This window comes from Manis pentadactyla, chromosome 1, assembly GCF_030020395.1.
Source record: "Manis pentadactyla isolate mManPen7 chromosome 1, mManPen7.hap1, whole genome shotgun sequence".
Taxonomy (NCBI): Eukaryota; Metazoa; Chordata; class Mammalia; order Pholidota; family Manidae; genus Manis; species Manis pentadactyla.
Window position 1 is genome coordinate 157,719,990 of NC_080019.1, and position 22,663 is coordinate 157,742,652.

General features: G+C 34.4%; 1 protein-coding gene across 3 annotated transcripts in view; it reads left to right on the plus strand.

Moving 5' to 3' along the window:
• The window catches only part of TBC1D23 (TBC1 domain family member 23), a 57,848-nt gene extending 35,767 nt beyond the window's left edge, over nt 1–22,081 (plus strand). For 2 of the 3 annotated variants that reach the window (XM_036916519.2, XM_036916517.2), the window contains 8 exons: nt 4,807–4,849; nt 7,248–7,357; nt 11,430–11,569; nt 12,798–12,842; nt 15,860–15,948; nt 17,969–18,104; nt 19,403–19,597; nt 20,420–22,081. In XM_036916519.2, the coding sequence (XP_036772414.1) occupies nt 4,807–4,849; nt 7,248–7,357; nt 11,430–11,569; nt 12,798–12,842; nt 15,860–15,948; nt 17,969–18,104; nt 19,403–19,597; nt 20,420–20,501 (840 nt within the window). In that variant the 3' untranslated portion in view covers nt 20,502–22,081. The remainder of the gene's footprint in view (nt 1–4,806; nt 4,850–7,247; nt 7,358–11,429; nt 11,570–12,797; nt 12,843–15,859; nt 15,949–17,968; nt 18,105–19,402; nt 19,598–20,419) is intronic. The other variant, XM_036916518.2, reaches the window with a different exon arrangement.
• Nucleotides 22,082–22,663: the final 582 nt, after the last annotated feature.

Genomic DNA, 22,663 nt, shown 5'->3' on the forward strand with positions numbered 1-22,663 from the left:
TTTTTGGTGGGATCTTTGCCTGGTTTTGGTATTAGGGTGATGTTGGCTTCATAGAATGAGTTTGGGAGTATCCCCTCCTCTTCTATTTTTTGGAAAACTTTAAGGAGAATGAGTATTATGTCTTCTCTGTATGTCTGATAAAATTCCGAGGTAAATCCATCTGGCCCGGGAGTTTTGTTCTTTGGTAGTTTCTTGATTACCACTTCAATTTCGTTGCTGGTAATTGGTGTGTTTAGATTTTCTGTTTCTTTCTGGGTCAGTCTTGGAAGGTTGTATTTTTCTAGGAGGTTGACCATTTCTCCTAGTTTTTCCAGCTTGTTAGCATATAGGTTTTCATAGTATTCTCTAATAATTCATTGTATTTCTGTGGGGTCCATCGTGATTTTTCCTTTCTCGTTTCTGATTCTGTTGATGTGTGTTGACTCTCTTTCTCTCTTTATAAGTCTGGCTAGAGGCTTATCTATTTTGTTTATTTTCTCGAGGAACCAGCTCTTGGTTTCATTGATTTTTTCTATTGTTTTATTCTTCTCAATTACATTTATTTCTTCTCTGATCTTTATTATGTCCCTATATCTGCTGATCTTAGGCCTCATTTGTTCTTCTTTTTCCAATTTTGATAATTGTGACATTAGACCATTCATTTGGGATTGTTCTTCCTTCTTTAAGTATGCCTGGATTGCTATATACTTCCCTCTTAAGACTGCTTTCGCTGTATCCCACAGAAGTTGGGGCTTTGTGTTGTTGTTGTCATTTGTTTCCATATATTGCTGGATCTCCATTTTAATTTGGTCGTTGATCCATTGATTATTTAGGAGCATGTTGTTAAGCCTCCATGTGTCTGTGAGCCTTTTTGCTTTCTTTGTACAATTTATTTCTAGTTTTATACCTTTGTGGTCTGAAAATTTGGTTGGTAGGATTTCAATCTTTTGGAATTTACTGAGGCTCCTTTTGTGGCCTAGTATTTGGTCTATTCTGGAGAATGTTCCATGTGCACTTGAGAAGAATGTGTATCCTGTTGCTTTTGGATGTAGAGTTCTGTAGATGTCTATTAGGTCCATCTGTTCTAGTGTGTTGTTCAGTGCCTCTGTGTCCTTACTTATTTTCTATCTGGTGGATCTGTCCTTTGGGGTGAGTGGTGTGTTGAAGTCTCCCAAAATGAATGCATTTCATTCCATTTCCTCCTTTAATTCTGTTATTATTTGTTTCTCATATGTTGGTGCTCCTGTATTGGGTGCATATATATTTATAATGGTTATATCCTCTTGTTGGGCTGATCCCGTTATCATTATGTAATGTCCTTCTTTATCTCTTATTAATTTCTTTGTTTTGAAGTCTATTTTGTCTGATATTAGTACTGCAACACCTGCTTTTTTTCTCCCTGTTGTTTGTATGAAATATCTTTTTCCATTCCTTGACTTTTAATCTGTGCATGTCTTTGGGTTTGAGGTGAATCTCTTGTAAGCAGCATATAGATGGGTCTTGCTTTTTTATCCATTCTATTACTCTGTGTCTTTTGATTGGTGCATTCAATCCATTTACATTTAGGGTGATTATTGAAGGATATGTACTTATTTCCATTGCAGGCTTTAAGTTTGCAGTTACCAAAGGTTCAGGGTTAGCTTCTTAATACCTTACTGTCTAACGTAACTCGCTTATTGAGCTATTATAAACACAGTCTGATGATTCTTTATTTCTCTCCCTTCTTATTCCTCCTCCTCCCTTCTTCATATGTTGGGGGTTTTGTTCTGTGCTCTTTTTAGGAGTGCTCCCATCTAGAGCCGTCCCTGTAAGATGCCCTGTAGAGGTGGTTTGTGGGAGGCAAATTCCCTCAACTTTTGCTTGTCTGGGAATTGTTTAATCCCTCCTTCATATTTAAATGATAATCGTGCTGGATACAGTATCCTTGGTTCAAGGCCCTTCCGTTTAATTGCATTCAATATATCATGCCATTCTCTTCTGGCCTGTAAGGTTTCTGTTGAGAAGTCTGATGATAGCCTGATGGGTTTTCCTTTGTAGGTGACGTTTTTTCTCTGGCTGCCTGTAATACTCTGTCTTTGTCCTTGATCTTTGCCATTTTAATTATGATGTGTCTTGGTGTTGTCCTCTTTGGGTCCCTTCTGTTGGGAGTTCTGTGTGCTTCCATGGTCTGAGCAACTATTTCCTCCCCCAATTTGGGGAAGTGTTCAGCAATTATTTCTTCAAAGACTCTTTCTATCCCTTTTTCTCTCTCTTCTTCTTCTGGTACCCCTATAATGCAGATATTGTTCCTTTTGGATTGGTCACACAGTTCTCTTGATATTGTTTCATTTCTGGAGATCGTTTTCTCTCTCTCTGCATCAGCTTCTATGCCTTCCTGTTCTCTGGTTTCTATTCCATTAATGGCCTCTTGCATCCCCTCCATTCTGCTTTTAAGTCCTTCCAGAGATTGTTTTATTTCTGTAGTCTCCCTCTGACTTGCTCTTTTAGCTATTACATATTTCTCTGCAGATCCATCAGCATGTTTATGTTTTTTATTTTGAATTCTTTTTCAGGGAGACTAGTTAGGTTTGTCTCTGCAGATCCTCTCTCAGGGGTTGTCTGGACTATTTTGGACTGGACTGAATTTTTCTCCCTTTTCATGGTGATAGTGGTGGCTGTAGGCAGGTTGCGGGTGTTTCAGCTGGGAGAAGAAAGTTCTTTCCTGCCTGATGGACTCCTTGCCCTTCTGTGTGCCAGCAGTGGCCTTTGGGTCTCGCCCGGGCAGCTGTGCGTCGGGCTGGGATTCCGATCGGCTGCTGGGAGTGCGGCTGCTCCTGGGCTGCTCCTCTGCCACCGCCGCCGGCTCCCACGGGCCACTCCAGGGCCCCTCTGGCACTGCCTCTGCTGGTTCACACGGGTTGCACTTGGGCCCCTCTGGCAACGCTGCAGGTGCGCGTGGGCCTCTCCCATGGCCATCTCGCGCTGTGGCCGCTGGCGTGCGCAGGCCACTCCCAGGCTGCTCCGTCACCGCTGTGGCGGGCTTGCATGGGCCACTCCCGGTCCCCTCTGGCGCCGCTGCCCCCGGCATGCGCTGCCGCTTTCCCACTACTGGGCCGGTCTGTCGGGGTCCATGCCAGTTGGGGGAACGACTGTCAGGCTGCTTAGTGCCGTGAGGGGCTTCAGAGCTGCGCTGCCGCCCAGGGGGTTAGGACGCCTAAAGTTCCCTAGGATTCCCAGCTGCTGGCTAAGTGTGCCGGGACGACTTCGACCAGCTGTGGGGTCCCTGTCTCTTTAAGACTTGCAAAAAGCACTCGTTTTTCTTTTGTCTTGGGTGCTGGTTGCGGGGACCTGCCCACAGGTTTTGCTTCTCCGTTTCTCTAATATCCAGCCCCCCATGCACCTTGTGTCTGCGCTCCAGGTGCGGATTTCTAGAGCTGGTTGTTTAGCAGTCCTGGGCTTTCCCTCCCTCCCTGTTCCGACTCCTTTCTTCCCACTGGGTTCTGGGGTAGGGAGGCGTTTGGGTCCTGCCGGGTCGTGGCTTTTATCTTACCCCCTTCGTGTGATCTTGAGTTCTTGCAGATGTAGATGTATCCTGGCTGTTGTACTGTATACACTGGCGTCTCTTTTAGGAATAGTTGTATTTATTGTATTTTCATAATTATATGTTTTTGGGAGGAGATTTCCACTGAACTACTGATGCTGCCATCTTGGCTCCACCCCCCGTCAGTGTCTTTTTGAGTCTACTGCTATTTTGTTCATTTTTTTTTGGTTTTAGATTCCACAAATAAATGAAATCGTATGGTATTTTTCTTTCTCTCCCTGGCTTCACTTAACATAATACACTCTTGTTCCATTCATGTTGTCTCAAATGGCAGGATTCCTTTCTTTTCTATGGCTGAATAATATTCCATTGAATATATGTACCACATCTTCTCTATCCTTTCATCTATTGATGGACCCTTTTGTTGCTTCCATATCTTGGCTATTGTAAATAATGCAGCAGTGAACAAAGGGGTGCATCATCTTTTTGAATCAGGGATTTGGTTTTCTTTGGGTAAATTCCTACAAGTAGAATTACTGGTTGTTTGGTATTTCTATTTTAGTTTTCTATAGGTTTCCTTTCCTAATTTTTTCTGTTGTACGTATTTGTTGGGAAAACTGGTTATTTTGTATTATAGAATTTCCTACATTCTGGATTTTACTGATTACATTCACATGGCATAGTTTAGTATTTCCTGTAGCTTTTCATTAGATCTAGAGACTTGATCAGATTACTTGGGGTTGGGAGGGGTGGGGTGGCAGGAAGTTCTTGGTGGTGTATACTTTCATTTGAAGGTAAATACTGCCCAGATCTCTCATTTTTATGTCTCTCTCTCTCTTTTAAATCATTGCTTATAGAACCTTTAATTTTTAGTTTATGAAATAGTAACATTGTGTCATTTTTCTTCATAACTAGCTGTATTATTTGCTTTTATAACTCCTCTTCGTAAAGGACACAACATGAAGGTTTTTAGAAACCTTCTGAAGGTTTCTAAAAACAACTCTAGTTACATCCAAAAATGCAATTGATTTTAATTTGGCTATTGCACTACTGGAACTATAATACAAAGAAAATCACAGTCTTTGTTGATAGCTGTAAAGTTAACCCCTTTTCCCACCCAGTTACCAGACCTTGCCATACGTAAGGCAGATATATGTACTGCTCTGTGACAGAGTCTAAAATGTCAAAGAAAATGTCCAGAAATGTACTATGTAACCTTATAATATATTTGTCAATGTTTAAAGAGCTATCAGAGGTTTTAATTAAATTACATTTTGGAATAATTTAAATTTTATTGTCTGTTACAGAAAAACAAAGAATATGTGAGCATTGCTAGTGGAGGATTTATGGGTAAGGTTTTAATTTAATAATATCTTTGCCTGCACTTTTCAGAGGAAATTACCATCAGAGCTGATCTGGAGTGACCAATTAATGATTATACTCTCTCTTCATTTAGTATTTTAAGGAGAGGCACGGCCAACAAGACGTATAAATAACAGGCAAACATAATAGGCATTGAAATGAGTGAATATATTTAATGGAAAATTATTTGAATTGAAGTGTTTAATTAGCTTGTATTTGTAAAAAAATATGTGTGAAAAATTGTCCACATGATTTGACTCTATGGAGAAGTAGATGGGACTAGGAAAAAAAGAGTACGACTATTTTTCATGACAGACCCTTTGTACTGTTTGCTTTTTGTTTATTTTCATGTTCTTTCGAGCTACTCTAAGGTATTAGCTACTTAAAAAACATTTGGCTGGATGAAATAAAACAAATAAGATGATGTTTTCAAATCTACAAACTAATATCTGGTAATCTAGGATAGTAAAATTGACAAAATCTCTGCAGGCAAATATTCAAGAATTTATGAATGATTAAGTTAAGATAAGATTATAAAAGAGCCTGACTTTTTTTTTTTTTTTACAAATGATGGTATTTAAGGGTTCAAACTTGCAACTAGTATAGATAAATAAGCCCTAGAGTACTAATGCACAGTTTAGTGAATGTAGGCAATATTATATTATAATGATGAAACTTACGAAGAGACTAGATTTACCCACCACAAAAAAGACATGGTAATTATGAGAGGTGATAAAGGTCTAATACTACAATGGAAATCATATTACAATATATAAATGTATCAAGTCAACATGTATCCCTTAAATTTACTCAATGTTATATGTAAAATCTATTTCAATTAAGAAATAGCCTGTCTTACATTAGGAAAAGAGTTACAAAAATACAGAACTGTAAATACTGGGGAAAAATAATAATAAAATCAAATTAATATTTGTTGAAGGTAATAGAATCTTGAATTTAAATCGTGGGAGTCTTATAAAGATTAAGTTCTGACTTAATACAATTTTCTTATTACTTAAAATTTTTGCTAAATTAGGATCTATTTCCTCTTGGTCTTTGTTGATACTAGCAAAGATTATGATTAGTTTCTGTGTATCATGGCCTGATAGCTAAAACTATTTGAGTCTTATACCCAGACCTCTACAAAAGGGATTATTTTAATAAGTGGTGCTAAGCAAACATTAGCCTTAGGCCCAATGTTATGTATAGGAATTCTGTCAATATGATATTGTTCTTGGTTATTAAGCTTGCTCTCAAGAGTGAAAAGTACCCTTTTATATATAGTCCAGGCTTAGAAATTAGTTTTTATTAAGGTATCATTGATATACATTCTTACGAAGGTTTCACATGAAAAACATTGTGGCTATTACATTCACCCATATTATCAAGTTCCCCCCACAACCCATTGAAGTCACTGTCCATCAGTGTAATAAGATGCCACAGAGTCACTACTTGTCTTCTCTGTGCTACACTGTCTTCCCGGTGAAACCCCCCACACCATGTGTACCGATCATAATACCCCTCAATCCCCTTCTCCCTCCCTCCCTCTGCACCCACCTTCCCCCACCTCTCCCTTTTGGTAACCACTAGTCCCTTCTTGGAGTCTGTGAGTCTGCTGCTATTTTGTTCCTTCAGTTTTGCTTCGTTGTTATACTCCACAAATGAGGGAAATCATTTGGTACTTGTCTTTCTCCACCTGGCTTATTTCACCAAGTGTAATATCCTCCAGCTCCATCCATGGTGTTGCAAATGGTAGGATTTGTTTTCTTCTTATGGCTGAATAGTCTTCCATTGTGTATATATATCACATCTTCTTTATCCATTCATCTACTGATGGACACTTAGGTTGCTTCCATATCTTGGCAATTGTAAATAGTCAGGCTTAGAAACTTTTATGAATTATTTCTTTTCAAAGCATAACATCTCTTTCCATAGCAGTTAATGCCAAAGACTACTTCTTTATTATGGGAAAGATTAATTGATGTCTCCTTATGATAAAACAAAAGCCAGCATAGGTTTTCCATTAATCCTTTATGTCATTAAAATGTTGCTGAGATTATCTATTAATACTTGAAAGATTACCATTCAAAGAGGAAAACATCAAGCCTATATATACAATTATTGCCACCCTTAGGGTCAATTAAAAAAAGTTCTGTGTGTACAGATGGCTTTAGAGGGAAGGACAGTAAGAAGAGGAGAGCTTTCTGTAGCCTGGACTCCTTTACCCCTTTGCAGAGGTACAAATAAATACCTATGATTCTGTCCTTGGATCCTTTTTCATTTCAGCTGTGACATGTTTATTATGTTTCTCTATGAAGTCTATGAGTCTTTCTAAAGGGGGCTGATATGACAAGTGTCTTTTTTTCCCCTTCTTGTTTTCCCTAAGCACTGCAACAGCACTTGGCAGACATTAATGTGGATGGACCAGAAAACGGATATGGCCATTGGATTGCTAGTACCTCAGGCTCAAGGAGCAGTATCAATTCTGCTGTTGATGTAAGTGCATGTGTAGAATATGTCATCAGATTTGGATAAATACCCAGAAAGGGTGATTAATTACTAAACCCCCACCATGGGTCAAAATATTTCAAGCTCATAGACAGTGAGGGAGTCATTATTGCAAGGTTAATACTGATGGAACAGGCCATCAATAATGATGGAGCAGGTCATCATTATTACTAGCTAAACTAGCCAGGAATTCTGGAGATCCACCTGCTGAATTTATTAGCTTTTTTCCTATCCAGCTGCAGTTTGGTACTACATAGTGACAGTTTTCTGCTCCCGCTTAAATAGTGGAGAAAATTCTGAGTACTATGACTAGCTGGGACTCTCAAGTAAGCTGGTTCTAGGAATCTTCCGATTAGTTTGGGCCGGAAGAAAACTGAGGCTAATGTTCACATCTTCTGCATGCCAGGTTTGTACCACTCCCCACCACAAACTTACATGATTAGAACTTCAGTCCACCCATATTTGAGAATGGGTCAGGCAGAGGAAGACAGGAACCAATTGCCAATTCCAATACAGGCATACCTTGTTTTATTGTGCTTTGATTTATTACACTTTGCAGATAACTGCATTTTTTTACAAATGGAAGGTTTGTGGCAACTCTGTATCAAGTCCATTTTTCCAACATCATTTGCTCACTTCAGATTGTGTCACATCTAGTAATTCTTGGAATATTTCAAACTTTTTCATTGTTATGTTTGTCATGGTGATCTGTGATCAGTGATTATGACTTGCTGAAAGCTCAGATGATGGTTAGCATTTTCTAGCAATAAAGTATTCTTAAATTAAGGTATGTACATTGTTTTTTAGACAATGCCATTGCACACTTCATGGATTATAGTATACGATAAACAAAACTTTTACATGCACTGGGAAACCAAAAAATTCACTTGACTCACTTTATTGTAGAGGTTGTAACTGAACCTACATTTTTTCTGAGGTATGCCTCTATATTTGATTTTTAGTTATTGAGATGTACATTTTTATAGGGTTTTGCTATAGTGGGTAAATCTATTTTTTGGTTCTACTTTGGAAATATTTGAGCAATAAGTCTTTTGTGCTTTTTAAAATATTTCATGTTGAGTAGATGTCATTAAATCATTTCTTCAGAAGTTATAGTCCTTATCTACCTAATGATCATTCTTTAAAACAAAAACAGAAGGAAAACCTTGAGTTTACAGGGTCATAGTTACTAGCTTGGGTTTACTGGTCTGACTGGATGTTCAGGTTTTATCTCTACAACTTAATTTATGATCTTCAGCAAGATCTTTTCAGCTTGGGTTTCTCTGTCTGTGCAGTAGAGATGATAGTAACAGAGCCTTCTCATAGGATGATGTGAGGATTAAATGTGCAAGTGAATATAAAGTATAATACTTGTCACATACTTAATAGTAGTTATTAAAAATTGTAATTCATTAGATGATTGAGGTTTATCTTCAGACATGTAAGTTAAAGCAAATTATTTTCAAATTATCAGCAAATAAGGCTTATTTGATTATGTTTGCAACTTGATCAGAGCTCTAGGTGTCTAAGCTTTCTGTGTGAGATCATTTATGCAATAAACATTTGCTGTTTTCATTTTGAATAAGTAGTATTCCATTGCATGGATGTATTATAAATTATTCAGTTAGTCCCCTATTGTTGAATATTTACATTGCTTCCAGTCATTTTCTATTATAAACACCACTGCAGTTAGTTTTTTTTTTTTAACTTTTTATTAAGGTGTTATTGATATACTCTCTTATGAAGGTTTCACATGAAAAAACAATGTGGTTACTACATTTACCCATATTATCAAGTCCCCACCCATACCCAAATGCAGTCACTGTCCATCAGTGTAGTAAGATGCCACAGATTCACTGTTTGCCTTCTCTGTGCTACACTGTTTTCCCCGTAACCCCCCACACCATGTGTACTAAACATAATACCCCTCAATCCCCTTCTCCCTCCCTACGCACCCACCCTCCCACACCCCTACCCTTTGGTAACCACTAGTCCCTTCTTGGATTCTGTGACTCTGCTGCTATTTTGTTCCTTCAGTTTTCCTTTGTTGTTATACTCAAATGAGGGGAAATCATTTAGCACTTTTCTTTCTCCACCTGGCTTTTTTCACTGAGCATAATATCCTCCAGCTCCATCTATATTGTTGCAAATGGTAGGATTTGTTTCTTTTGCAGTTAGTTTTTATAGTAATATGTTTGCATATGCCATGATTATACTAGAAGCGGAATAACTTGATCAAGAGATTATGTATCAAAATTCTTAGAATCCTGCATTATCAAAAAGCCCTCCAAAAACATTATTCTAATTTATATTCATTCCTAAACACAGCATTGCATAGTCTTGCTGCTAAAGTTTTTATCTTCAGGTTTTAAAAAAATGATTGAGGCTATTAAGGAAACTCTTAAAGATGTGTTACATTGAAAAATTGCAGAGAATTTCCACATATGGTTTAATTTGGATTTGAAATTAGATATGGAAATAGAAACATGATTTTTTGTTATTTAATAACTTATGTATAAAATAAAAATACTACATGTTCATTATAGAATCATATGTAAGTATGAAAAGTATAAAGAAAAATCTCCTGTAACCCTCTCAGAGATAACTGTTGTTCATATTTTAAATTACTTTCTTCAAATCATTTTCTTTTTTTTTTTTTGAGAGGGCATCTCTCATTGATCAAATGGTTGTTAACAACAATAATCTTCAAATCATTTTTAATGCATGCATATTTTAATACTTTAAAGTAGTGATCAGAGTGTACATGTACTTTTCTTCTTATTCACTGAACATATGAGTATTTTCTAGTATTAAAATTTTTTTTTAAGACTTGTTTTTTGTTTATTTAATGTCTGTATAATTTTCCATCAAATCATGCCTAAATGCTAGGGCACTTTCTGATTATTTCCTTACCATAAATTCTGAAGAGGAATTAATGGATAGAAGGCATAATACTTTCAAACTTAGGACATCTAGCACCAGCTTGTCCTCTAAAGTATATTGGAGCAATCCCATGAAACAATATAAGAACGATACTCACACCTGAAGAAGATGTAGAGAAAAGAGAACCTTCATATACTGCTGGTGGGAATGTAAATTGGCCCAGCCACTATGGAAAGCAATTTGGAGGTTTCTCAGAAAATGAAAAATAAAAATACCTTACAACCCATCATTTCTACTTCTGGGAATTTACCCAGATAAAACAAAATCACCAATTTGTAAAGATAGATGCGCCTTTTGTTTTTTACAGCATTATTTCCAATAGCCAAGATAAGCAACCTAAGTTTTCATTGATAGATGAATGGATGAAGAAGGTGTACATATATACAATGGAGTATTACTTGGCTATAAAAAAAGAATGAAATCTTGCCATTTGCAAAACGTGGATAGAGCTAGATAGTATAATGCTAAGTGAAATAAGAGACAGAGAAGGACAGATACCATATGATTTCACTTATATGTGGAATCTAAAACACAAAACAAATGAACAAACAATATATAGACTGATACACACAGAGATGGACTGTTGGTTACCATGAGGGAGGGAGAGGAATGGGTGAAATAGGTGAAGGAGATAGAGAGATACAAACTCAAATTATAAAATGAATTAGTCACAGGGATGGAAGTACAACATAGGAAATATAGCCAATAATAGTGTAATCCCTTTCTATGGTGACAGATGGTAACTACACTTACTGGGTAAGCATTAAGTAATGTATATACTTGTGGAATCACTATGTTGTACATCTGAAACCATTATAATATCATATATCAACTATATTTCAATGAAAAAAGGGATTATGTTCACATCTATTACATTAGGTACCTAAAAGGATATCTTCCCTTGAGAAATTCTCAAGGCGTAATCACATTCTGAGGTGTGTTGGGAGTTAGAACTTTAACATACGAATTTGTGTGTGTTGGGAGGGTGGGACACAATTCAGTCCATAATATCTAGGTAACTTTTAGCAGCAGATACTCAGTCCATACTATCTAGGTAACCTCTGCTAATAATTTGGAGAGCAGTTAATTCATGATTAAGTTGTTATTTTTTTTTCAGGGTGAATCTTCTAATGGCTCAAATGATAGAGGAATGAAATCACTAGTAAATAAAATGACTGTTGCTTTGAAGACAAAATCTGTTAATGTCAGGGAAAAGGTTATCAGTTTTATTGAGAATACATCAACTCCTGTGGACCGGTGAGTTGCTTATACAGTATGCATTTTATTTTGAGTAATTAAAACTAAAGAAAAGTGTCTTGCAGTAAATGTTAGTTAAAGTGAATATATTCCAGATAAGGACCATACAGTTTTTAATTAGATTCCAGTTTTTATTGTAATTGCAGAGATGTCCCTTATTGCCATATAATTTGACTACAAAGATTCCTCTGTTTTACTTCACAGAATAAGACAGAAATAGTGACACTGCCTCTTCTTGCTCTTCATTAAAAGAAATTTTGAAATGCCATTTATATGTATCACACTTCAATAGTAGTTTATTCCTATATGGGAATCATCTACTAAATGAGTAGTGCTGCTCCAGTAATTTAAAACCTAGAATATATAGTCATGCTAAATAAAGCAGAAACTCATTTTCTTGTTTCAGGGTTTAGATCCTTATAGAATTTCATTCACAGAATATAAGCAAACCCATGAATTACCAATGAAGGACATGGGTAACAAATGATAAGCAAGTTTTAAGAATGTCTATTCAATTGTTTCTTACTGCAACTATGAGTGCATAGTATGTTCTTTTCTCCATATAGTAGTCTAATTGACCTTTCTTGTTCTAGAAGTCAAAGCTACCCTAGTAATTTCATCATGAAATTTGTTTCTAAGAAATTAAATATGTTACAGTATTTAATTTCACTCTCATATCTTACTTGCAGTATTCTGGGAAAATTGAAATATTTGACTTCAAGAACTGAATGCCAGGAATTTAATATTTGTCACTTTATTAGGTATATTACATGTGCAGATAAGAGTATACTTTTCCACATTTTTAAATACTGAAGGAGACAATAGGTTATTCTCACTAATCCAGAAAGTTGTACCTTGTCTAAAATGGTCAACTGATAAATAATATTAAAGTGTTTGAACAAGTCTGAAAGATTTTTTTCTCATTAAGATTGTCTGCTCTCAAAAGCCCAGTCTTAATGCATTCTGAATTAGGCTACTATTATTGCTACATTTATTTTAAAATGTATTCATTTTATTTTAAAATGAACAAATGATAAGTTGAAGAGTCTATTGTCTTTGTTAAAGAATCACTTGAAACTGGCTTCGTTTTTCTTTGTACTTGGGATGACTGAAGGATTTTCTTCATAATGTACACTCTGAGTTAGAAAAACTGATTATTCTATATTTTTGCTTCAAAGCTGTTGCATTTTTTAACAATAATTTTTTCCTCTGCCTCAATTTGCTATAGAATGTCTTTCAATCTTCCTTGGCCAGACAGAACATGTACAGAGCGGTAAGCCAATGAGTAGAGCAGCTTTATTGGACCATCTTTTTCCTTTAGCATGCCTCATGCTATTATCACTTTCTGCTGTCTTGGCTAAAATTTCATGCAGCTATTTCAAATGCTAAACTTTTCTCATTCTGCTTTTCAGAGTGTGATGTTGTTTGATCTGTTTTTGTTTTTGTTTTTCACTTGAGCATTTAAATTTTTCCCCTTGCATGCATCATTTTATCTCCCATTCCTCAGACAAAAATCAAGTACATTAAAATTCAAGAACTTCATAAAACCTACAGTTTTATTCTGAGACAGAGGAAGGTGAAACAAAGAAAATATGTAGACTCAAGAGTTAGAGTTAGCAGGGTATTGGCTTTGGAGATCATTATACTTCTGTTTTCTGCCGTAACAATAGAGATAATTGCAGCACCCGAAAACAGGTGCAGTTTATGGTTCAAATTTTTTGTTAATTCATGTACATTATGTATAATATTTTTAAATTTTTCTTGATAGGGTGTATGTATTTAGTCTGGTGAGCTAACATATAAATCAATTCCAAAGAACCACAGTTCTAGAGTTGTACCTTTTCTTTGAAAGAAATGAAGTCATGGTGGCCATGCCAATGTGTAATCCATCTCTTCTCTGTCCCAAATTAGATGGGTACTTTTCATTAGACTCCATAAGTTTAAAGTTTAAACATCTATTGGTTTTTCGATTAAGATGAGCAAAAAACTTTACTGACTTAATATTTCTATATGACCTTACAGTTTTTACACTCAGAATTTTTCTGTAATTTAAATTAAAATAGTAATATAGCAATATCTATTTATGAACATTTTGAAAGAAATTCTAGTCATACTCTGAGTGTAAGTTAAGCTTTGGGATAATGGAGCTGACTTTTTCTCAGGTCATTTCAATATTTTCAGTGACTTAGAAGGAGCATTTTTAAAAACAAATAGTTCACTCTCAATTTGCTGATAAACATTTTTGCTTACTGTGTTCCTGCACAATGCCAGTTATAGGGCTTCTATTATAAACTGTTTTAAAGGAAATAGCTTCTTTTAAAATTATAATCTATTTGTGAATCATCTTTCTACTTTCTCTTGTTAAAGGACCATTGAATTAGTCTAATTTTAACTCCCAGGTTTTCTCCCAAATTCACATTTAAATTATTTTCTCTGGTCCATGGGTAGATATATCTATTTTGAAAATAGAATGTTGTGAAAAGCTAAAGTGAATTGGGTTTCTTTCTGAGATCAGTAGAATAAGTTAAAATCTGGTCAAACTGTTTTGTAGGTGTTTCTATTACTTTGGCTAAAAAAAAGTATAGATATATACTTTTTTAAAAAGAGTTCAGCCTTTGAATTTAATTCATTTCTAGCAAATTTTTTAAGAACTATCTCAGTAATCTTTAACAGCCTTACAGAAACTGTACTGTATTATAAATCTAGATCAATATGGATAGCTTGGTTTTTTTTGGACTGTTACTTTATTCACACATGCATTCTGGTTCAAGCATTTACTATAAAAATTATCTTTGTTACTTCTATGTTATAGTAGTTTAATTATACTTTAATACCAGGAGAGAACCAGTAATTTAATCTCATATGATTTTACAATTTAGATGGCACTAAAATATTTTTAGATAAAGTTATATTATCTTTGTCTTTATAAGAAAGCTGGATTTCTTTGTAAGAAAGCTGAATCTGAATTTCATAGATGTTCGAATTGTTTCTTTCATTTTCTGTTCCTAATGAGCAAGGCTTGATAATTTACAGGATAATTACACATTAGATATGTTTTAACATAAAAGCAAGTAATTTTACGGTTTTAACTTCATCAAACTGTAGCCTATGTATTGACTAATGTAACTCATAATTTCCAAAGATTGACTTGTTATATACTCAGCTCTCATTGGTTTTCTATTGAGTAATGTTTTGGGAGAAGTAAAGATTTAAGCCTATTTCAACAAAGTTAGGTCATGTTATGATATTTATTGATGATACATATTAAGACATTATTTAAATACAGATTTGATCTCTGTCTTTTGGAAAAACTGAATTCTAAGACTAAGTAAAGATGTGTAACTTGATTTTTTTGTGTCAGACTATCTCTCGATATGTAACAAAGAAAAAAAAGCCACAGTTTTTCTTCATTGCAGATAATCTTAATTGAACCTTACCTTACAAATAATGCAGTGCTTTTCCCCAGAAACATGTATTAGTATTATGTTGAAATGCTTTAATTTTACTTTTTCATTTGAGATTATGTGAAAAATAATGAGGTATATACATTTTCATATTAAAAAGAGAAGGGTCTTACTGCACAGCTAATCAAGTTTGTGTTTATATGTTGTTTCTGCTTTTGTCACTTGAAAAACAATGGCAGATTAATTTTCATGGTGTATTTACATTTATGTAAAAGAATTAGCACTTAGTTTCTATTAAAAATAACAACAGTAATTAAAGATGGGAGAAAAAATGTTAAGAACTATTGCTTGCACCCATGAGAAGGCTTACGGTAGTGGAACTTGAATATTTGGTTCCATAATCTGTTTTGTCTTAACAAACGTGTGTGGCACTTGCTGTATATGCTAGGCATTGGTTTAAGAGCTTTCCAAAATAGTAACTGGTTTAATTCTCACAATAACCACGAAGGATAGATGTTGTTATCCTATTTTACAAATAAGGGATCAGATGCACAAAGAAGTGAAATAACTTCCCTGAAACTATACAGATCTAAGCATTGGTTTTAATATGAATATTAAAATTGTTTAAAATTTAGTTTTTACAGATTTGAAAGCATTTAATCTACCAAGACCTTTTGCTACTTTTGCTAACCTAATTTCCTTATCTTGTTTCAATTTCCTTAACAAAGCTATCCTAAAACTGGTGAAACAGGGATGAAAGTAGGGGTTGAGGAGACACAAGAACATTTACATTTGTTAGAATATTCTAATGACACTTTGAGAAAACCTTGGATAAACTTCTTCAGTGATGATTTCTTAAGTGATGATTCAAAATTCTTTGATATAGGCATGTGAGCAGCAGTGACAGAGTGGGCAAGCCTTACCGTGGTGTAAAGCCTGTTTTCAGCATTGGGGATGAAGAAGAATACGACACAGGTGTAGTAGTACATTATCTATGTAGACTTCCCTCAGGTACCAGGAGTGATTATAAAGATCATGCTGGGACTAACCGAGTAACTTCTTTTAAAAAGGACACAATGAGACTGTGTAGAGGAGATTGAAGAGTCTGTGGTTTTTCTATTGAGTTTGGTTTTAAACATCGTACAATATGCCTATTAAATATCCAAGCAGAAATGCTAATTATGTAGGCAGTTGATATATAGGAGTCTTTGAGAGAGGTCTAAACTAGTGGTAATGGGGAATTATCAGTATATAAAAAGTATTTAAATCCATAGGATTGGATTTAAATCCCTTAGGATCACCCACCTAGGAGATTGAGAGTTGTGAGATTAAAGGCCAGAGAATTCCAAAATTAAGACATTTGAAAAAAGGCTTTGAAAATTTAAGGCAATATCCTAATGGGCCACAAGATGGGGATAATTAGCCAGGAAAATTGTCATCCTCTGTGGTTCTGTCTTTTTATACTATTAAAAAATAATTCATTTCTTTAGTTCCAAATCCAACTTCCCAGATTACCCTAGTCAAGTAATGATAATTAATATGCTTATTAAGTTAGTAAAAAATGAAACAGTATATGAATATACAAAATAAGAAAAAAAACTAAATTTCACCTTGCTTTTTCCACTTAGTATAATCATACATTTTATGTATTTCCCATCTCAGCCCATATCCCTCCTCAATTCTCTATCATATAAATGTACTGTAATCTATTTAATCATTTCTTTTCCCAATTGACACTCATAGATTTTTTCTGTTTCAAATGGAATGGATATTTTCATACACATTGCAGGTATATCCAGAGAGTAAATTATAGGGGATTACATTTGACATTTTAATAGGTATTACAAAGTCACCCTCACAAATTCGCATTGAGGTAAATGCAATTTTCTGTGTGCTATTTCTAATTTTTTTCCTTCCTCCCTCTGCTCTCCCCATTGCCATCTTCCTGTAATATATCAGTCTCTATCTCTCCTTGAATATTTCAGCTCCTTAGCAAAGGAGGTAGGCATAGAGATGAATAAATTTTAATGGTGAATTCACACACACACACACACACATATTTACACTGGAAAACTGCACAATAATTAAAAAGAAAACTAGAGCTATGTGTATCAACATGGGTAAGCTTTACAGTGTTGGAGTTGGGTAACAATTGCAGAATACAATCGAACAGTCTACTATTTATATAAATTTTACTTAAAATGCAAAACACTACTGTATATTATTTAGGGATATTCATATATGATTAAAGAAAACGTATATGGAATTGGTAACACCAAATTCAGATAGTCAACTATTTCTTAGTGGAGAAGAAAGAGGAATGTGGTTGGGGAGAGATATATGAAGGCTTCACTTTTTTATGTAGGCTGGAAGTGTATAGATATATAAGATTTTCTTTTTTTATTATGTCTCTATATTTTGAAGTATTTCTTAAAAAGCAAAGAGAATAATATAATTATTAACCTTAGAGACTGTAATTCCCCTTTCTTGAATTACAAGAACAAAATAATTAGAATGTCTTATATTTCTCTCACACATACTTAAAAAAAATACTAAATAGATTTTTACTTATTGATCCCAGGATGGATTTTTTGTTATTTTCCTTAAAAATCAGAAACCAACAAGAGAAAAGAATTGTCATCTTTGTCCTCAAGATGGGTATTTCTTACTGGACAATTGAGCCATCTCTCTACAGATAGTCATAGATGAGAGTTATGTAATATAAATTAAAAAGTTCAAATTACTCAATTTCTTAAGTGTATTTTCAGTATTTTCACCTGACTTTTTTACCATGTTGGGTGATGTTTTATAATAATATTTCTTTGTTAGTACGAGTGGCATAAGGAAATACAGTAGCAGAATTAGAATTTTTTTTCAACCCATATGTCTAAAATGCTACTAAAAAAATACTACTGAAATTTTTTTCAGGCTGTTAAGAAATGTGTAAATTTTAAAGTTGGTAATACTCACTTTTAACACTTTAAATTCTTTACAGATGAAATTGACAGTTCGTCAATGTCAGATGATGATAGAAAAGAGGTTGTAAACATTCAGACTTGGATAAACAAGCCAGATGTCAAGCATCATTTTCCTTGTAAAGAAGTGAAAGAAAGTGGACACATGTTTCCTAGGTACTTTTTAAAAAGGCTTCTTGAGAAGTAAAATAAAATTTAGAGATGTTAATAATATAAAAGTGAACTCCAGAAGAAATTTTACTTATTCAAGTACAGTAAGATATTTCCCTCTGTCAACTTGCAGTAATTGCCTTGACTTTTAAAAATATTTCTCATGTCATTTGTTTATTTTGAAAATTTTAAACAGAAAAGTTGGAGAAAAAGTATATTGAACATTTTGGTAAGCCTTAGATTCACCAGCTTTTCACTTCTTTTCACACTACCCCATCCTTCTATTTATGTGTGTATATATACATTTACACATACACTCACTTTCTTTTTGTCAGACCATTCAGAAGAAGCTTACAGACATGACACTTTACCCTAAATGCTTCCCCATAAATCTCCCAAGAATGAGTATTCTCTTACACAACTTCAATAGCATTATCACATTTTAAAAAACATTAAAAATGAACATTGTTCAACATAAATGACCACACTCAAATGTTTTTTCAGCATGCCCCTAAAATGTATTTTACAGTCTTTATCTTTCTCTGTCTGATCCAGATCCAGTCATGGTTCACAAATTGCCTTTGTTATCTCTCTCTATAGCCTCACCCTGTGTGCAGCAGTATTACACCCCTCACCACCACTGCCCCCCTTCTTCATTCTGAATGTGTGTTTTGAGTGTAGGCCTATTATTCTGCCGAGTATCCCACATTGTGGACTTCTTTTATACTTGTGACTTAAAATGTCTTGAGTATTACCACTATAATAAAAGTGAGCCGAGACACAAGGGGTGGTGGTAATAATTCTGTGCGCATTTGCCTTCAGGATCCAGTTACAGGGTATTATAAAATGTCAGGCAGCCAACTCTTGCTTAATGGTCTTTGATATTCATTATATGCTATGGTATGTTGAATGAGAATAGTTTATTAATGTAGACATACAGACAATACTGTTCAAAGTCTGAAAGGTAGTATAGTTCATATGCCATATAGAGTAGATTCTAAAAATCTATTAATGATTTCTAATTATACATTTTATTTCATAAAATAAAAACTTTCCTCTTAAACATTGTAGGATTATTTGTCAATAAAACATTAATTTTGCAAAATATGATTTTCCTTTAGTTAAAGGAAAATTAAGAGCTTTTATTAGGTAGCTTGTTTATAGAAGATCCTTTTGCTGTATTTTTTAATTCCAAAATAATTTCATCTGGAGTTGAACATTTTTTATAACTGGAGCTGTTTACATAAGTTCTTTTGAATGACATTTCTTTAAAATTGTTTTTTAATGCTTTTTCTTATTTCAAGTCACCTGTTGGTTACTGCAACACATATGTACTGTTTAAGGGAGATTCTTTCACGGAAAGGACTGGCTTATATACAATCTCGACAAGCACTAAATTCTGTGGTTAAAATTACTTCCAAAAAAAAACATCCTGAGCTAATTACCTTCAAGTATGGAAACAGCAGCACTTCAGGAATAGAAATCTTGGCAATCGAAAGGTAAGATTTTTCTTAGGATGAGGTGATTTGAACTATTGAATTAGTTCATCAACAGTTGTTTCTCTATTTGGGGGGATGGATGGTGGAACAGGGTAATTGAACCACTTTTATATGTATCCTTTGCTATCTTTCTTCTTCCAAATCCTTAGACATATGTGCTTAGTCATTAGCACGTGAGTTCAGTGCCATAGCTAATTTCATAAACTTTTTGACAGCAGCTTTAAAAATAATTGACATTAGTGCCACACTAAATGTTGGTTTGCAATCAAAGGAGAAGCTTGTCTCAGAATGTAAGCCAATGTTTTATTTTCCTTCATCAAAAAATTCTTGTTTTGAAAGTGTCAGTAAACTAAGCAGTGTGCCGAGTGATGTAATTAATTTACAATTTGATACAAGCTTCTCTTTATCTCATTGAGGACCAGTAACAAAAGAGTTTTTTGTGGATTGGCCCAAGGGCCATAGATCACACTGATCTAAAAACTAAGCCATCTTTAATGTGATAGATAAAATTGTGAAGCCCAGAGGGGTTGAATGACTTCCAGAGTTTCATACCTAGCTTGTGATTGAACCAAATATAGCCTTCCCGACTAATGATCTGCAGTTCTTCCATTGTACAAAAAAATCACCTTGCTTTTTACATCCAGATTTTCTTTCTTTCAAGATGTACTTTTGAAACTATGTTGAGATATGTTATGGGGTGTATGTAGGAAGGCATCTCTGCTGGCTTTGTAGATTAGGGAAAGCTTCCCATTGGAAGTGGCATCTAAGCTGAGTCCTTAAGGGAAAGCACTATATTAATACATACATATTTTTCCCTCATAGGTACTTGATTCCAAATGCAGGAGATGCTACCAAAGCCATAAAACAACAGATCATGAAAGTTTTGGATGCTTTGGAAAGTTAATACAAAAGGAAATTATTTCACAAGAAATTAAGGCAACCAAGAAAAACATGAACGTATTTTCCTGACTGAATACTCACCGGATAATTTTCATTGCTCATGGGGGTGCTTGAATAGCAGGTCTAAGAAATTGTAAATTATTATAACCAATCTGGACAGTTAAATTTTTTAAAATTTTCTTTTGCATTTTCAGTTTTGTAAAATGATTTATAAAGGTCAGTTATTAAAATGACTTTGAAGTAACTGACCCTGTGCCCTTTTCAACTAAGGGTGCAAAATGCAGTTCTGTTTTGAAGAGCTGTTTTAAGGGAACATGCATCACTTTCAAATTTAAAAACAACCCATCCACATATAGATCTGCAATGTCTTCAATGAAAATTAGAGATAGAATTAATTGAAAAGACCCCTTTCATCACTACCTTTAGTTTTACCCACTGAATATCAGAAACTAAGAAGTACTACATAGATTAATAATTAGCTTGCTGTTTCTGTTCTTAAAAAGAGTAAAATCTTTTTAATGTGCTGGATGAAGATTCCAGCCAACTCAGAAATGCAGTTCCACTAGTGAAATGTTGAAACATTAGTTTCTAAATCATCTTTACACCTTTAGCTAATAATTGGAATAGAGTACTTCAGATACTAAACTTTATCTTAATGGTTTCTAAGGAGCAGTTAAAAGCAATATAATAAGTAGGTATATGTGTTAAGATTAAAATTAATATTTTGGGGACAGAATTATATCTGAAAAAATAGCATTGGTCTTTGTTGCAAGTTGAATATATGATTTGGGGTATATCAGAACAGGTGTTGAGCTCACATTGTTTCGTGCCCAGTGATATTATGGTCGGTGACTGCACTAATACCCACTTAAATAAAAGCCAAATAATCAGAGAGATGTACAAACTACAGTTATTTTTATCATCACTTTATGAACTTTATTTCTCTTCTTTGGTTTTGCCTTCTCTTACTAAAGTTCCAGTGGTTTGAAACTATGTTTATTCTCAATATGACAAAACTGAAAAGTGATCTGCTTTTTTTTTTTTTCACAGCTTCCTCAGTTTAACTTATTGAGGTCTAATTAGATATATTTGGTGAGAGAAACCCAGGAACACAGTCTGGGCCATGCAATTATTTCTTATAAAATCTGTTTGGGAAGTGGCAAATCCTCATAGTCTGCTATGTCCTAAAATGTAATGGATTATCACTAAGGGGTTAATAAGAGAAATATTTATATGTACCCTGTTCACAGACAGTTACTTTAACTTATGTAATGCAAATCAAGTGAGTAAAAGGCAACATAGTTCAAGATATTTATTCTAATACCTAAATAAAAGCAGTTTACTTGAGTGGTTGAAGACATTTGCATGAAATTGCACCTGGTGCAATAGTTGGTATTTATGACTCTCCCCACAACTGTTGTATTGCATTTTTTCCTTTTTTTGGCACCTCCTTTAGAAATGTCCTGAAGCCTCATTTTTTTTTGCCTATTTCAGCCATGGGACTTTTTTCATAATAATTAATGTGAAATTGTGTTACTGTTTATAAATTTCAATTGTAAATAAATGAGTACAGTTTGCTCAAAACTTTGTTCTTAATGACAATGTTTTTCTCTCTCTTTCACCCTTCCGCCCCATTTGTAAATATCGATAGATACCGTAAAGTTGGAAAATTAAGGGCTAGCTTTTCAATGGAATTTAAATTCTAGATTTCAGGTTTGAACGTTAGATTTCTATTTGTTTTTCTGGATAGGGAGGGGGAAAGAAGTGGTTTAAAGTTTTTAAATTAAATATTAAATTCAACATGTAATAAATTACTATCTTGAATTACTTCCCTGAACTTCAGTTTCCTTATCTGAAATTACACCACATTATTAGTCACGAATATTAAGGATGAAAATGCATTTTATTAGGGACTTACATATCTCATCCTCCCTTCACCGTCCCACAGAACTAGAATTCACTCTGGGATATCCACCTCTCACAGACTCCCAAGGATTGTAGAGTTTTCAACATTGTAAGATTGGTATTATTTTCTGTATTTTCAAGATGAGAAATCCAGGGCTCAAAGAAATTGAGTGAGTGAAAGTGGAAAGTATCTACATTTTCTCTCCTCACTCCCCGGGAATTGTAATTGCTTACTAAGGTATAAAATTAATTCTCCATATA